We start from the raw sequence: 16,601 nt of genomic DNA, 5'->3' as shown, positions 1-16,601 counted from the left end.
TAATTAGCAAAAATGTATTGACAAATATATATAGGAACTAGATAAAATACTTCATCTTGTGCACCAAAACTGAAGAAATTCACAAAAGGGCAACAATTAATTGGACTGTAGGCCCCTTCTTGAAGCCAGTGTCAGTCCCGTAATACTATGCCAAAATTCTAGCAGTTTCAAATCTTCCGGGAGAAAGCTGGTAGGCCTTCATATGAGAGAATGAGTCTGTGTGATCAGTGTGCACAGTATGAAAAAAACCCTGCAGCAAGCAGTGTATAATGAAAAAAAATGCGACCGTGTTTTGGTTTAATACAGTGACTTTGCGGTGTACTTTTGTATGGTATTTATGGTTGTATTCTCGTTTTCTTGGTCTCATTTGATGGAATGAAAGATTCTGTCATTTCATAAGAAAAAAACAATTTTTTTTTTTAAATTCTTCAACACTATGAGCAAGTTTGTGAGCAGGGGCCTCGACACTCAAAGGGTTAACATTTCAAGCCAAGGCATGCAGTATCTTTGAGACTTTGAAGGCACATGAAGGTGAGGAATCAACGGAAACATTTACGACAAGCAGTGGATGGTTTCAGTGGTTTCGTCAGAGATTCAACTTGCATAATAGGGGTATCAGTGGTGAGGTGGCAAACGCAGAGGCAGCAGAGAAGATTTGTTGACCAATTTGATAAAATCATCGAGAATCAAATCAAATCAAAGTTTATTCTCTATAAGGATTACAATGTGGGGTTTACAGATTTTGGTTATTGTGTGGTTTACATGTAATAAAATACTAATTACAGAGGGGGCCACTAGAACACCTAGAAAGGCGGATACCATCCAGAACAGATCTTTAATGTTGATGAAACTGGACTTTTTTGGAAGAAAATGCCCAAAAGGTCCTACACACACAAAGATGATATAACAGTGCCCAGTTTCAAGGCTTTTAACAACAGGGTCATGTTTAGACCTTTTCTTGATTGAGAATAAAATGTTTTCAATGGTTGTTGTGGAAATTTTTTACATAATTTCCTAAATATAGAACATATAAAATGAATAATATAATAATTGGATATTAAAATATGATGCTATTTGGACCCTTCAAGAAATTTCAAGTGGGGGGAGGCAGAACAGCCGGGGGAGTGACGCCACAAAGGGAGGACGCCATTTGTAATTTGTGAACACTGGTTGTTGTGGGAAATTCTACTAATAATCTGGCATCTTCCAAGCCAAATTGGGAGGTTTCGACCTGAATATGTAATTACAAACCCATGTTAATGTCCCCTGCTGAAGAATTGGGATAGGAAATTTGCTGGACCTCAAGAATTACATGTGGATGTTGGAAGATAATGGATATGAACATCACTCATAGGGAAATGTACATTGCCATTAGTCCTTGCATTTAGATCTCTAGCTGGCCAGTGTAGGGTCTAGGTGTCAGGCAGGTTATGGTGTGAGCCTTCTACAGCAATTAAATGGTAAATGATAATACCAGTTTCTTTTGTGTACCCAGCAAGCCTAATCATATACAGTCCTCAATTTTAATTTACCAGAATAGCTGGTTTTAATACTGTAATTATTAATTTAATGTCAGGTCTAGCTTTTTTTGTGAGTGGTGATGAAATGGGAATCGAGGGAGGTACAGTCCTGCAACCTAGTGTGACTTAAGTCCCACTTATCTCACCCAAATTACTTGCAGGTAATAATTCAGGTAATGCCCTGTAAACCTCCTGCAGGTAATTTGCTCACATAATAATAACAATAATTCATAATTGTCATAAATGCTTGAAGTATCGGTAAGGGGTGGTTCTTCATTTAGCAATGAATTCATTTACCGAGGTAGTCTTAGGAATGGAACTCTGTCATTAAGCAAGGAGTGTCTGTACTTGTAGAAATAAAGATTATCATCAATCATCATCATTGTCATCATCATCATAGTGTGCTTTGTGCCTGAATTCCACTGTCAGTATCATGAAACTAATAAATTTGGGATGAATTAGTCATCTTTTTTGCCAGTTTCACAACCTGTTTTCTGGTAGCAAAGCTGGTGGTGGAACAGTTTCAGTGTTTACTTATGTTAGATAGGCATACTAGTACAGTGGTCCCTCAATTATCGTCCATAATCCATTCCTGGAAGTGGGACTATTATCGAAATAGACGATTTTCGAATCAATTTTCCCCATAAGAAATAATGTAAATACAATTAATCCATTCCTGACACCCAGAAGTATTAAAACAAAAAAATTTTTTACATGAAATATAGATGTAGTACATAAACAATACAATGGGACATGATGAATGAAACATTAACAACATAACACTTACCTTTATTGGCGATTCTTCTTAGTGTATGGAAGACTGGAGGAGGAGAGACATTGAATTACTGTTTGGAAGGGGAATCCCCTTCCATCAACACTTCAGGTACCAAGTCCTTTTCTGGGGTTACTTCCCTGTTTCTTAATGCCACCAGGACCAGCTTGAGAGTCACTGGAGTCCTGTCTCGCAAAAAAACTGTCCAGAGAGCTCTGTTTCTGGCATCTCTTTAAAACTTCCCTGAAATGGGCCAAGACTCTGTCACTGTACAAGTTGCCGATATGGCTTGCAACATCCTTCTCAGGGTGATGTTTCTCCATAAATTTTTCCATCCTACCCCACATTTCAAAAATCTCCTTAATTTCTGAAGAAGGCACCTTCTTCCATCTCTCTTCCTCCTCCTCTGCAGCAAGATTCTGAGCTGCAATCTGTTGCTCTTCCTGCTGAAACTCTTGCTCCTTTCATATTGCAATGATGTTTTTCTTAAATTCAATCGTATTTCTCACCTTCTTTACCAAAGGTTTGGCACTAGGAGCTTTCTTTGGAGCCATGGTAGCTTATTTAGCACTTGCAAGCACTAAAATGAATGGAATATTATGAAATATTTCATATGAACACGTGAGGGGACCGTCGCTCACTGGTAAACAATGGCACACTCGCTGGGAACGGCTCAGAGCCGTGAGTACGCGTCCAGGACAAAAGACGATTAGCGAGTTTACGGATCATTTGCGAGCCAATGTTTAGACGAAATAACGGGATTATTTCCAAAATGGCTCAGGCCGGACAATTACTGAGGGACCACTGTACATCGAACACAGTCATCACGTGTGTAGATAACTATGATGCACTGGACTAATATGGCCTTAAATTTTTTTAATGGTCTGAAGAGATTGTAGAAAACCCAAAGGGTTGTGCTGATGTCAAAAATATTTTTGGGTGTGACAAATTGTATATCAGACACATCTGCATCACCTGCATACTAGTATGTAGGACACAATTAAAAGGTTAATGATAAGCACATCCCTAGAAAAGGCCCACTCAGAATCCTATTTTAACAACTTTATGTAACGCTCTTATTAAGCAAAGCAAGAGAATCTAGCAAGTAACTGTACATAGAAAATTAGTGCACTCAACATAAGGATAATGTCTAAGACAAATTAACTGATGTGTAGGAAGTTCACTTGAGGGAGATCCTACAAAATAAAGGTATCAATTTTTCTTTATTTAAACAAAGATTGACAGAACTTTTCCCCCCTCTCTGTTTTTTTTTTAACATTGGCCATTTACCACCAAAGCAAAGTAACCTAAAGAAGGAAACCATTCATGTAAATCTTCAGAGCACCTACAATATAAAGATGTAACCGTTGTGTTATTCCTTATGTTATAGTTTACTGAGACCCTGCCAAGGGAGATGGTGCAACGTCGGCTTTCACTCTTTACTCTCACCCCTGAACTGCTTTTGTTCAGTCCAGGTCGACCCAAGGCTGTAAGGAACACTGTTGGTAAGAATTATTTTTGTCAGGTTAAATTTTTGGAAGATTAATTTAATGTTCAATGTTTAGATAAATATGAATACTGTTTATGCCTATTCTTTTGATATATAGTGAACCGTCAGTAATTCTGCATTTCCAGTAGAGAACTAAACCTTGAGGAGGTCTGCTTGCTACTATATGCCAGAGTTGCTAATTATTCTTTTTATCATATTCAGACGTAAATAAAAAAAATGTTAGTTAACCTTGTGTGACTGACACTTCAGGATGTTTTAAATTTGTCTTTACCACCATATGGGAAGGAGGGGTGAAGAGTTTCAAATTAAATTTTTAAAATTAACAGTTATTTTAAATCAGTTTGGTAAGACCAAAGCCTCTATGAAAGGTGTTGCCACCACTATAAATTTTCTTTTCAAGAGACTGGCATATTTCTATGTAACGATACATATTTATTCCATAATTATTAAGTTTGGTTATGAAAGATTATAGTTTTGTTAGCATTAATTTTTATTCCTGGTGTATTGTTCATTATGAGATATATTTATTTTAATCATAACTCCATACCAGTCAGTGTTGTGGAAGGAACATTATTTAGCTAATTTCATTAAGTTAGGGTAGCACTGATACTGGCCTTGATTTATTAACTGGGTTATTTTTTCAGAGTACTGCATTTACTGCCTTAAAACTGAGCTAAAATCACATAATTACAAAATTTTATTCATGATAATTCTTTTCCATGATGTTAAATTTATTGTCCTTAACCTAAATCTTGCTTAGGGATCCTTTTTATAAAGCTGCATTCCTTGGAGCAGTCATGATCAGTATTGTATGGTGCTACCACTTTCAACATTATTAAATTACTTCACATTTGCTACAGTATGCCTGTGGTATATAACACAATATGCTATACTATTTAATTTTATGACAGCATTTGAAATATCTTGAGTGCATTCCCATTAAACCTGCCTTGCTCCTATGATAATTTTTTTTTTTTAACAAGTCGGCCACCTCCCACCAAGGCAGGTGACCCAAAAAGAAAGAAAATCCCCAAAAAGAAAATACTTTCATCATCATTCAATACTTTCACCTCACTCATACATAATCACTGTTTATGCAGAGGTGCTCAGAATACAACAGTTTAGAAGCATATACATATAAAGATACACAACATATCCCTCCAAACTGCCAATATCCCAAACCCCTCCTTTAACCCTTTCAGGGTCCGTCCCGTAGATCTACGGCTTTACGTTCAGGGTCCAAACCATAGATCTACGCCATGAGCTCAACTCACTCTGATAAACTGTGAGTGGTACATTTGGGCCTAGATATGAGAGAATACATCTATGTGGTATGTGTGCACCACATAAAACAGATCCTGCAGCACACTGTGTATAATGAGAGAAAAAACTGAAATCATGATTTTTCGATTAAAACAGCGACTTTGCAGTGTTTTTTCGTATGTTTTTTATAGTTGTATTTGCAATTTCTTGGTCTCATTTGATAGAATGGAAGACATATTACAGAAATAGAGATGGTTTTGATTGGTTTTAGCACTGGAAATGGCTTGAAACTGAGCTCAAAGTAGCGGAAATGTTAAATTTTTGCCGATATTCAAGAGTAAACAAACGACCTCACACGTCTAATACACGCCAGCTGGTGGGTCTAATATACATTCACAAATATGGTGATGATATTTATACAATTATTACAGTATTGCATAACAGTAAATCTTCTATTTTTTGGTGTGAATAAAAATTCATTATGTGAATAAAAAATCAAAATGGAATTTATTTGTAAAGCCTCAAAATGTAACTAATGAACAGAGGAAATGTTAGTTTAGTTCCAGGAATACCTACATTGTTTATTCTGGAGCCTATTTTGAAATTGGAATATTTTGAACTTTGTGTTAAATTGGCCAAATTAACAATTTCCGATCACTTTATTTTGTAGTTGAAACAGTTGACTTGGCGATTTCTTGTGCTCAATCGATAGAATAGAAGTAATACTAGTGAAATAGCTAAGAATTTGGTTGATTGGAATAATGTAATTGGCCTAAAATGGGAGTCAAAGTCGGCAAAATCGCCGATTCGTAAATATCGCTGACACATCAAAATTCGCGAGAGCATAATTTCGTCAATTTTCCACCAAATTTCGTACTTTGTTTTATTACCTTCACAAAAAGATTCTCTACGATTTCATAAGAAAAAATAATTTTTTTTTTTGAAAATTCTTGGACACTGGGGCACCACTTCAGATTTGGGCCTTGGACCCTGAAAGGGTTAAAATGCAGGCATTGTACTTCCCATTTCCAGGACTCAAGTCCGGCTATATAAAAATAACCGGTTTCCCTGAATCCCTAAACTAAATATTACCCTGCTCACACTCCAACAGCTAAGGAAATAAGACATTTCTCCTATTCAGAAAATATCCATTCTGCAGTATAAAACCAGAATTGCACCACATACACTAAGCTTTATCAGTGGTTTATACAGCTGTAGTATAACACTGGGACCTTTGTGTTGATACTGTATTGTAATTCTTAATGTGAAATCAGGCAGTTGCTTAGCTTTATAATAAATACAATAAACCCTCAATATAAGTCTGATAGGAGGATTGTCCAAAGGTCTGTTATATCAGAATGTTGAAAACATAAAAAAAAAAAAATGCACTTGCATAATGTATATTACAAACATGTTGGAAATAAAGGAGTTAAATAGTACAATTTAACCACTGGATTTTTGCCTCCAATTTTAAGTCTGTTATATCGAGGATTTACTGTACATGTGCATCTTTAAGGATATTGATTCATTTGTTAATGATTTTTGGTATGTTGCTAATTACATGTATTTTATGCTACATACAACTCTCAGGAGGCCGCATTTAACAGTGTAACCATTCACAGACTTTTCAGTTAACAGGCCAAGCCTCTGGTTAAGCTAAAAGAAAAAAATAAATCAACCTAAGACTAGGGTAATGTCATTATTTTTTCTAAAATTAATCTTTCCTTCTGATGTGTAGTAAATTCTTGCTGTATATGCTAAAGTAACCCAGTTTTAATTGAACCTATAGATGTGGCAGTCTTTGGTTTCTACTTTATAATAACAGTACTTTATTTCCTCTCGGTTAGATGTAGGATCTCTTTCATAATACATTATTGTATTACACTAAAGTTTTAGTTTGTCATTTTTACTCTCTGTGACTGCATGTCTCAATCTATCACTACCTAAGATAGACAACAGTACTTAATTCTTTAGCAATATTAACCATAAATTCTCCTAAGATATAGTTGGAGGCATTATAACCATTGTTTACTTAATTTCTTTCTCAGAGTAATGTTAATAGCAGCATGTTCTCACAATAGAAAATCAGTGTGATATCTTCATTGCAGGTATGGATAGGTGGCGTGTGTACAACCTGAGACTCGACAGCCAAGAAACCCATGATTTACGAGTAAGGCGTCCAGACTCAAATATTGCCCAACTTGCTCTTAAGGTTAGTTTTTTAAATATGATTAAAAATATGTTACAGGTACAGTATCTCAAACTCAGCTCTCATTTGTAAGGGTTTTCTGACATAAAGGTTTTCTGAATTCAAGAGTGCATGTTCAAGATCCTGAAATCCTTAATATTCTACCAGTTTTTCTTTTTCGGGCTACCCTGCCTTGGTGAGAATCAGCCGATATGTTAATAATAAAAAAAAATAATAAAATTTAATCCCACCCCTCTCCCCGACACCCTAGCATTTATTTTTACAACCCCATCTATAAATATGTTAAACCACCATGGTGACATTACACATCCCAGTCTAAGGCCTACTATTACTCTTACTATTCCCTCTCTCCTATACACCGTAACCTGAGCCTCACTATCCTCATAAAAACTCTTTACAGTATTTAGTAACTTACTACCTATTCCAAACACTTGCAACATCTCCCACATTGCTTCCCTATCCACCCTATCATATGCCTTTTCAGAATCCACAAAAGCAATGAAAACTTCCCTACCTTTATCTAAATGTTATTCACTTATATGCTTCAATGTAAACACTTGGTCTACAAATCCCCTACCCATTCAATAGCCTCCTTGTTCATCTGCAATCCTGCTCTCTGTCTTGCATCTAATTCTTACAGTAATAACCCTACCATACACTTAGTAAGATATATGCTAACCTATTGTGCTGGAGAAAATACTGCACATAAATCTATATTGTAAGGATATTCAACTGGGCATTATGACTATATTCTTTTGCAGAGTGGAGGAGGAGTATTTTCCATCACAGCACTTCGAGAAGATGACAGAGCAGCATACTACATGAAGTTGTTCAGAAGAGTCCTCAGTAGAGCCTTTGTCAAAGTTGTTAGTAATGCATATAAACAGCAGAGAGCCTCTTCAGTTAATTAAATATTTAAATTTATCAGTTCTTTGCACAAATTGCTTTTCATAGTATATATTAATAATACAGTATTTTTACATATATCTGACTCCTAATGATTGTTATTGTATGAGGAATGCATTTAAATCTAAATGAACAGATTAGTTGCAAGTCGAGTTTAAGGCTTTAATGAACAAGGATACGTCTAAGAAATTTTATCCGAGCTCGAGAGACTTGCCTGTATTGTTCATTATGGTACAGTACTGGATTTTGAGATATCATTAACCTTTGACAGACAAAAGTTTTTCTCTTGCAGGCAGATTTTGCTTTCCTTTTTTTTTTTTTTTTTAATGTCCATTACAGTACATCTTCAATCTGCATGACCCTTGTCGGTTTAGTGCTTTCTTTGATTATATAATATCTCCAGTAAGTCATTAAACCGAATTTGGGTATACATTCCCTGTGTTCACATAAATCCAACAAACAGAAATCTCAAGTGCTACTTTTATGTCTATTTTTTTTATTCCTGTTTTTATTTGGCTATTTGTGATATTTATTGGGTAATGCAAAAGCAATGTGGATTTTCTTTGCAATTTTGACCATTTGGTTTTCTTCTTCCTCTGACTAACATTCCAGAATTCCAAAGAAGCTCTGGTCCCAGTCATTTCTGATAACTGAAGCCAAATATTTTAAAATATATTACTAAATATAGTCATGCCATAACTGAAATAGCCTTGTCTTACTATGGTTTCTTTATTTTTTATATGTCCTACATATAAAAAATAGAAGGAACAGTGTGTTCAAAGTTTTCTATATATTTAAACTGTGTTTAAAATAGATTACACACAATACTCCAACAGATAAATATACTTTTCAAAAGATGTTTGTGACTGAGCATGAGTGCCAACACTACCCTGTTTCCCATTGCTATATTATTATTATAATCAAAAAGAAGCGCTAAGCCACAAGGACTATACAGCGCTGCAGGGCAGGAAGGAAGCGAGGGCATCAGGTGGCAAAAGGGAGATGGATGAGTAATAGGTTACGGATAACAGCGGGGTAGTGGATGGTGAAAGGGTAAAGGGCAGCAAGAGACTGAACTAGAAAGGGCTGAGGGGAGTGCGAAAAGTATCATCAGAGTTTGTGGAGTAAATCAGTCGTTCCCATTGCTATAGTTTACATAGATTTTCCTCGAGGGAATCCAAGACGAATAAGGGACAAACAACAAAGCCACAGTAAATTAAAGATGTTTACCACAGGTTTGGTGTTTCTGTTCCTTATTCATCTGTATATTGTAATGTGTTTATTTTATGGCTTCTATAAAGTTTGAACATGACAAGCATCTGGCATACTGTCAGTCAAGCATGTGCCGGTGATCATAATACATGTATTGTACTGTACATTACTGTAAATGAAATATACAAATTTAATGTTTTTAAAATAATTCTGAAGCATTGATTCATTATTTTATTTGTCCTCTGATCACATTATATAACACGAAAGAAAACCACTTTGTGCCACCAGAACTAGTTTTTGTGCACACTACATTATTTTGCGGTTTTTACATTTTTTTCTTTTCTTTTCCATTTTTTTTCTATTCCTACTAACATTTGGGGCCTGAGAGACCAATACTGTATATAATGTATACTATATATAAACTCACTGTATTGAACACAATAACCGCACTAAAGTTATTATCATATTATTGTTTACCACTGTTGTTTATTACAATAAACATGCACAAATCTTGTATAATACTAATGTTCTATCATATATTTACATATTTACAATCACTGGACATGGTTTTAGAACTGCTGGAGCTTGTGGAACTCCTTGAAACAAGGCACCATGCACAGAGGCACCTTACATTCCTCACACATAAACCGAGTGTCTTTGCGTCTTTGTTGCTGTCGTTTTGTTTGTGCACAGACGATGCATCTCTTCTGAGCAAATTTCTTCTGAGTTGAAGGAAGTTGTATTATGAAATGATCACCTTCCCTCCTCAAACGCTTGGGTATATCCTGAGGAATTCGAGGACCTTGTTGTATAGCAGGTGTTCTTACCTGGTACAGTGGACCCCCGCATAACGATATTAATCCGTTCATGAGAGCTCATTGTTATGCGAAATTATCGTTATGCGAATGAATTTTCCCCATAAGAAATAATGGAAATCAAATTAATCCGTGCAAGACACCCAAAAGTATGAAAAAAAAAAATTTACCACATGAAATATACATTTTCCTACACACAAAGAGAAGGATACATGCACAATAGTAGAGTAGTACATGCACAGTATATATTGTGCATGTACTACTCTACTAAATGAAGAATAAATGACACTTACCTTTATTGAAGATAAAGCAATGACTGATGAGACACTGTGTCCTGGGAGTGCCTTTTCCTCCTGAGTACTGTAGGTCCTGTTTGGCATTTTCTTCCAGAACAGGCCTTTTCACACTGTGTATGTCATTACGATTCATAATTCTCTCAAACCAACCTTTGCTGGCTTTAAATTCACCAATATGAGCACTAGTTCCAGGCATTTTTCCCTGTTCATCTGGATGTTAGTTGACTGGTGTGGGTTGCATCCTGGTAGACAAGATTAAGGACCCCAATGGAAATAAGTTAGAGTCCTCGATGATGCACTGACTTTCTTGGGTTATCCTGGGTGGCTAACCCTCCGGGGTTAATTGTTTCTCGGTAATTGTTTCACGTTAAGCCACACCAACAACACTCTCTCCACATCTTCGAGTAATACAGCTGGTGGTGCAGCAACAACAGCAGCTGTGGTGCAGCTGACCATGGTGCAGCAGCAGCTGGGTGCAGCAACAGCTGATCATGGTGCAGCTGCAGCTGTGGTGCAGCAGCAGCTGTGGTGCAGCAGCAGCTGACTGTGGTACGATAGTATTTATCACCCTTTTTACCACAGGGTTGGCACTAGAAGCTTTCTTTGGGCCCATGGTGGCTTATTTAGCAGTTACAAGCACTATAAATAATGGAATAATACAAAATGTATCGAATGTATGCATGCAACCGGCCACCCTGGCTTGTAAACAATGACGGCAAGGCAGGCGCTCAGGCTGGACGGACAGGTTCGGGACGAGTCATGTTCAGAGACAGCTGATGGTGCAACAGCAGCTGACCGTGGTGCAGCAGCAGCTGACTGGTCCAGCAACAGCTGACTGGTTCAGCAACAGCTGACTGGTCCAGCAACAGCTGACTGATTCAGCAACAGCTGACTGGTCCAGCAACAGCTGACTGATCCAGCAACAGCTGACTGATCTAGCAACAGCTGACTGATCCAGCAACAGCAATTCTTAAATCTCTCAAACCAACCTTTGCTGGCTTTAAATTCACCAATATGAGCACTAGTTCCAGGCGTTTTTCCCTGTTCACCTGGGTGTTAGTCAACTGGTGTGGGTTGCATCCTGGGAGACAAGATTAAGGACCCCAATGGAAATAAGTTAGACAGTCTTCGATGACACACTTTTTTGGGTTATCCTGGGTGGCTAACCCTCTGGGGTTAATTGTTTCTTGGTATTCTCAATAAGCCACACCAACAACGGTGCTACAGCAGCAGCAACAGCAGCAGCAGCTAACAGTGCTACAGCAGCAGCAGACAATGCTACAGCAGCAGCAGACGGTACTACAACAGCAGCAGCAGCAGCAGCTGATGGTGGTACAGCAGCAGCAGCAGCTGACGGTGGTACAGCAGCAGCAGCAGCTGACGGTGCTACAGCAGCAGCAGCAGCTGACAGTGCTACTACAGCAGCAGCAGCAGCAGCAGCAGCAGCAGTTGACCATGGTACCACAGTATTTCGATAATATTTCTCACCCTTTTTACCACAGGGTTGGCACTAGAAGCTTTCTTGGGGCCCATGGTCACTTATTTTGCAGATAAAATCACCAAAAACACTGTAATAATACGAAATGTTACGATTGTATGCTTGGATGTTACCGCGGAGGCTGGCTTGTAAACAATGCCACCAGCGGAACATGTGAGGCTGGCTCAGGCCTCACATAGACGTGTCTCGGACGATCAGCGTTGAGCGGATTTTTTAGAGGTATGCGAGGCAAAATCTTAGCGATAAAATGTATCGGTATGCGGATTTAACGTTATGTAAGGCCAACGGTATGCGGGGGTCCACTGTACTTCATTATGAGTTGTCTGACAACAGACAAACAAAATTCACCATACGGTGGTCTGTTGCCAGTCTTTATTTGGTACATATTATATGCATTGAGCATTGAAATGTCCATGAGATGGAAGAAAAGTTTCATGTACCACTTGTAACTCTTACGAACACAGTCAACAAAACCAATCTGCATGTCACATTTGTCAACCAAGCGCATGTTTTGTGTATAATCAATCACTGTCACTGATTTTTGAATACATTCATTAGTCACTCGATCAACTTTGCCACTGTCTTGCATTTCATTACGGTGAATGGTTGTCAATAATGTGACATCTCGTTTGTCATGCCACCGTAATGCCATGATGTCATTGGCAGTAAACACCTGCACGTCATCACCACAAGCACCTGCGTTGAGCCTGGGCATATGTTTACGATTAGAACGCACTGTGCCACACACATCTGTCTTGTTCACTCGCATGAAATCACTGAATAATGGGCTTGTGTACCAGTTATCGGTATATAATGTATGCCCCTTACCAAGATAAGGTGCCATCATGTTTCTCACTATGTCACCTGAGATACCCAATAACATCTTGGTATCTTTCAATGTTTTACTACCCGTGTATACAACAATACCCGTGTATACAACACTGTCACAATCGCAGAGTACAAACAGTTTTATACGAAAGCATTTCCTCTTGCTCTGTATGTACTGCTTGAATGACAGTCTACCTTTGAACAAAATCAAAGACTCGTCAATTACAAGATTCTTGAATGGATAAAAGTATATGCTGAACTTTTGTTTGAGATACATGAAAACATTTCTAATCTTGTATAACCTGTCACTTCTGTCAGGCCTGGTTTTGTCAGAGAAGTGCAACATACGTAAGAGTAAGATAAACCTGTTCACTGGTATGATTTCACTGAAGACCGGGGTAGAAATTAGCCAATCTGTGGACCAGTATGCTTTTATATTATGCTTATACACATGAGGCATAAGCATTATTGTTGCTTATGTAGTCTTGACTGTGGTGATAAGATCGTATTTGCCATGGTGTACTCAAAATACTTATTACTTTCCCTGACAATAGTTTCCATCAATGGCTGGTCAAAGAATAATTCAAAGAATTCCAGTTCATTGGCCGTGGTTCCAAGGGGACAAGTAGGTAGAATTCCACTTTGAGAGTCATCAAAGTGGTGAGGCTTGGGAACAAAATTGGGATTTTGCTGCCAATCCCACATACGGTTTGCTGGTGGATACTGGACATCATAGGCTGGTTGTGCGGGTGGTTGTGGTTGTGGTGGGCTGGTGGCTGACGCTCCACTTTGTCCTTGAACTGACGAGTCAGCAGCGTGGGTCCCAACGTGGGCTGGTGAGTCACGCATGGCGGTGCCACTACCATCACCACTAACACCATCCACTGATGCCTGTGGTCTATCCGTGCCAAGTGTAGCCACATCATCCTCACTATCACTACCTAAAACTGGTGTAGGGCCACAGGATGTACTCCGTCCCCTGGGCACAGCATAGGGTACACTACCCGAGCGCATGCGGCGGCGAACATACCGACGCTTCACTGGTGAATATGATTCCTCACTATCACTACTCGAATGATCGTCGAGCGCAATAAAATCACAATCCACGTCACTATCATCATCATTATTACTGAAGTCAGAGGCCTGGCCACGTGAAAATATTAGTTTTCTCTTGCGTTGAGGAACAACCGACAGTGAGTCACGAGTGCCCACACCAGAGGTAGAAGGTTGAGGATCGTCAGGGTTTTCTGCACTATTATCGATATCCTGGTCATTCTTTTCGGTCACTAACTGATCAAAGCCATAGAATTCGTCTTCATTTCCACTTCCATCACTGTCAGAACTATCAGATAGGAAGAGGAGAGTCCCAATTTTCCGGGGAGTGAGAGCTGACTTGCGACGAAGCATGGTGAACAAGGGTAACTGAGCCGGCGTTCCCACAATGCTATGCGGGCGCCTAGATTTTTTGTTTATGGCGCACACCCACCACGCAGACCCGTTCTCTCACATGTAGGCCTATGAGCGTTTTCGCGCTAAATTTGACGGCGCTAGAATTTTGGCGTAGATCTACGGTTTGGACACTCAACGTGAAGCCGTAGATCTATGGGACGGACCCTGAAAGGGTTCACTTGTTAACTATCCAAACACTGATCTACGTGTTCACTGCTAGCGCTTCAAATATTTTGAAAAAAAAAAAAATGAAATAAATTATTATAATCAAAGAATATTTCTGCAAACCCAACACCATCAGATTTAGAACCATCTGTATAAACAGCAGTGACATGAGCATGTGACCAGAAGTGCTCAAGAAAAAGAGAGTGAGAAGCAGTTGTAGGCAGGAAAGCTTTGGCGCATGGTAGTGGGGGAGAACAGACATGAACCGTTGGAACTTCCCAAGGGAAATGGGAAAAGGTAGACGCTACATGAACATACAAGGGAGACAACTGGGGAGAAGACCAGAGTGAAGATGAAGAGAAAACGGTCAGAGCAGGCAGGGGTGCCAAAAAATGGGACTCTACTAATGTCTGAGACTAACCTATACGTAGAAAAAACATAAAGATCATGAGCGTGGACAAAATAACGAAGGCAATGAACATCACGATGATCAGCTAAGGAACATTCGCCTCTGCATAGAGGCAAATGCATGCAGGGATGAACAAAAGGCACCAAGGCATAAATGGAGACCTTGATGATGAAGGGGATCCAATTTAGAAAGAATTGTAGAAGCCACAGTTGCCACTTGCTGGCCATAATCCAGCTTGGACAAGACTAGGGTGGAATGCAAATGGAGGAGAGTTCGGCGATCTGCTCCCCATGAACGATGCGTGAGAATTTTAAGGAGATTCAGCCAACCATGGCCAGTTGCCTTCAAAGAAGAAATGTGAGGTTTCCATGTCAACCGGCAATCGAAGAGAAGGCCAAGAAACTTGACCGTATCACATTCTGTATTACAGGAGCTGTGTAAATACAATGGAGTATCTGGGATAAGAGGACACCTAGTGAAGGTAATGAAATGGATTTTCGTACTTGAAAATTTAAAGCCATGTGAAGTGGCCGAATGGGAAACTCAGTCAGTCGCATCTTGAAGGGAGGCTGCTACTAGGTGACAGTCAGCACCTGAGTAAGCTACAACAAAGTCATCTACATAAAGTGACGACCAAATATGCGGTGGAAGAACGGAAGGTAGGTCATTCATAGCTAATAGAAAAAGGGTAGTGCTAAGGACATAACCTTGTGGGACTCCCTCAGCTTGTACAAAGTCTGAGGAAAGCGAGGCGCCAACATGGACCCAAAAATGTCTGTCAGATAAGAAAGAAGCAAGGAAGGTTGGTAAATTACCACGGAGGCCTAAAACTAAAAAGTGGGCTTGGGCTAGAATGTTATACCTCCAAGTGGTGTCATATGCCTTCTCAAGATCAAAAAAGACTGCTAGGATGGAGTGTTTGTTAGGAAAGGCATTTCAAATACAGTGGACCCTCAACCAACGGCATTAATCCGTTCCAGAGAGCTTGCCGTTGGTCGAATTAATTTTCCCCATAAGAAATAATGGAAATAGAATTAATCCGTTCCTGACACCCCAAAGTATGAAAATTTTTTTTTTAAAGATTAAATATAAATATACATACAGAAAACAATGACAAATAAATATAAAGCACTAATAAAATGGATAAATGAATATTTAACATCACACTTATCTTTACTGACTTATCTTTACTGACTCGACTTGTTGGTGTATGACAGACACGTAGGAGACAAGAGGAAGACAATATGACGCTAATATCATCTCTACAGCTTATTTATCTAGCACAATTCATCTAATATGGCATTATAAACAATATTATTGACACAGAAACATGATACATACTCTAGAATGAATAAAATATGTCATAATGTTGGTGTATGACAAGACACGTAGGAGGCAAGAGGAAGACAAGTTTATTATGCTTCAATATGACGCTAATATCATCTCTACAGCTTATTTATCTATCACAATTCATCTAATATGACTTTACAAACAATATTAATAAAATAGAAACATGATATATACTCTAGAATGAATAAAATTTGCCATAATCTATGAGAGAAGTAAATGGTGTAAGTGTTATTGTTGGGTGTAAGGGCCGCCACTGAGAGAAGCCGTGTTGGTGGCAGTGGAGGATTTTGCCAGCACCACTATCACACTTAAACAATGTATGTAATTTATAAATAAGAAATATTTTAATTTATAAATAAGAAATATTTACATTTTAATAAGTAAGTTTATTCAGGTATT

At 38.5% G+C, this 16,601-nt stretch overlaps 2 protein-coding genes across 3 annotated transcripts in view; one reads left to right on the top strand and one right to left on the bottom strand.

Moving 5' to 3' along the window:
* LOC128684172 (apolipophorins) overlaps positions 1-9,614 on the top strand; it is a 183,518-nt gene extending 173,904 nt beyond the window's left edge. Inside the window, exons 11-13 of the mRNA XM_070095041.1 lie at positions 3,683-3,797; positions 7,174-7,277; positions 8,036-9,614. Of these exons, the coding sequence (XP_069951142.1) occupies positions 3,683-3,797; positions 7,174-7,277; positions 8,036-8,185 (369 nt within the window). The 3' untranslated portion in view covers positions 8,186-9,614. The remainder of the gene's footprint in view (positions 1-3,682; positions 3,798-7,173; positions 7,278-8,035) is intronic.
* bcn92 (LYR motif-containing protein bcn92) overlaps positions 1-16,601 on the bottom strand; it is a 165,966-nt gene that overhangs the window by 90,069 nt on the left and 59,296 nt on the right. Inside the window, exon 3 of one of the 2 annotated variants that reach the window (XM_070095094.1) lies at positions 3,116-3,779. The exons of the other annotated variant lie outside the window; for it this stretch is intronic. Coding sequence (XP_069951195.1) covers positions 3,759-3,779 — 21 coding nt within the window. The 3' untranslated portion in view covers positions 3,116-3,758. Of the gene's footprint in view, positions 1-3,115; positions 3,780-16,601 lie in introns of those variants that run through there. 2 annotated transcript variants of the gene reach the window in all.

This window comes from Cherax quadricarinatus, chromosome 4 (assembly GCF_038502225.1).
Source record: "Cherax quadricarinatus isolate ZL_2023a chromosome 4, ASM3850222v1, whole genome shotgun sequence".
NCBI lineage: Eukaryota > Metazoa > Arthropoda > Malacostraca > Decapoda > Parastacidae > Cherax > Cherax quadricarinatus.
Note: the sequence above shows the minus strand (reverse complement) of the source record. Positions and strands in the feature narration are given on the sequence as shown.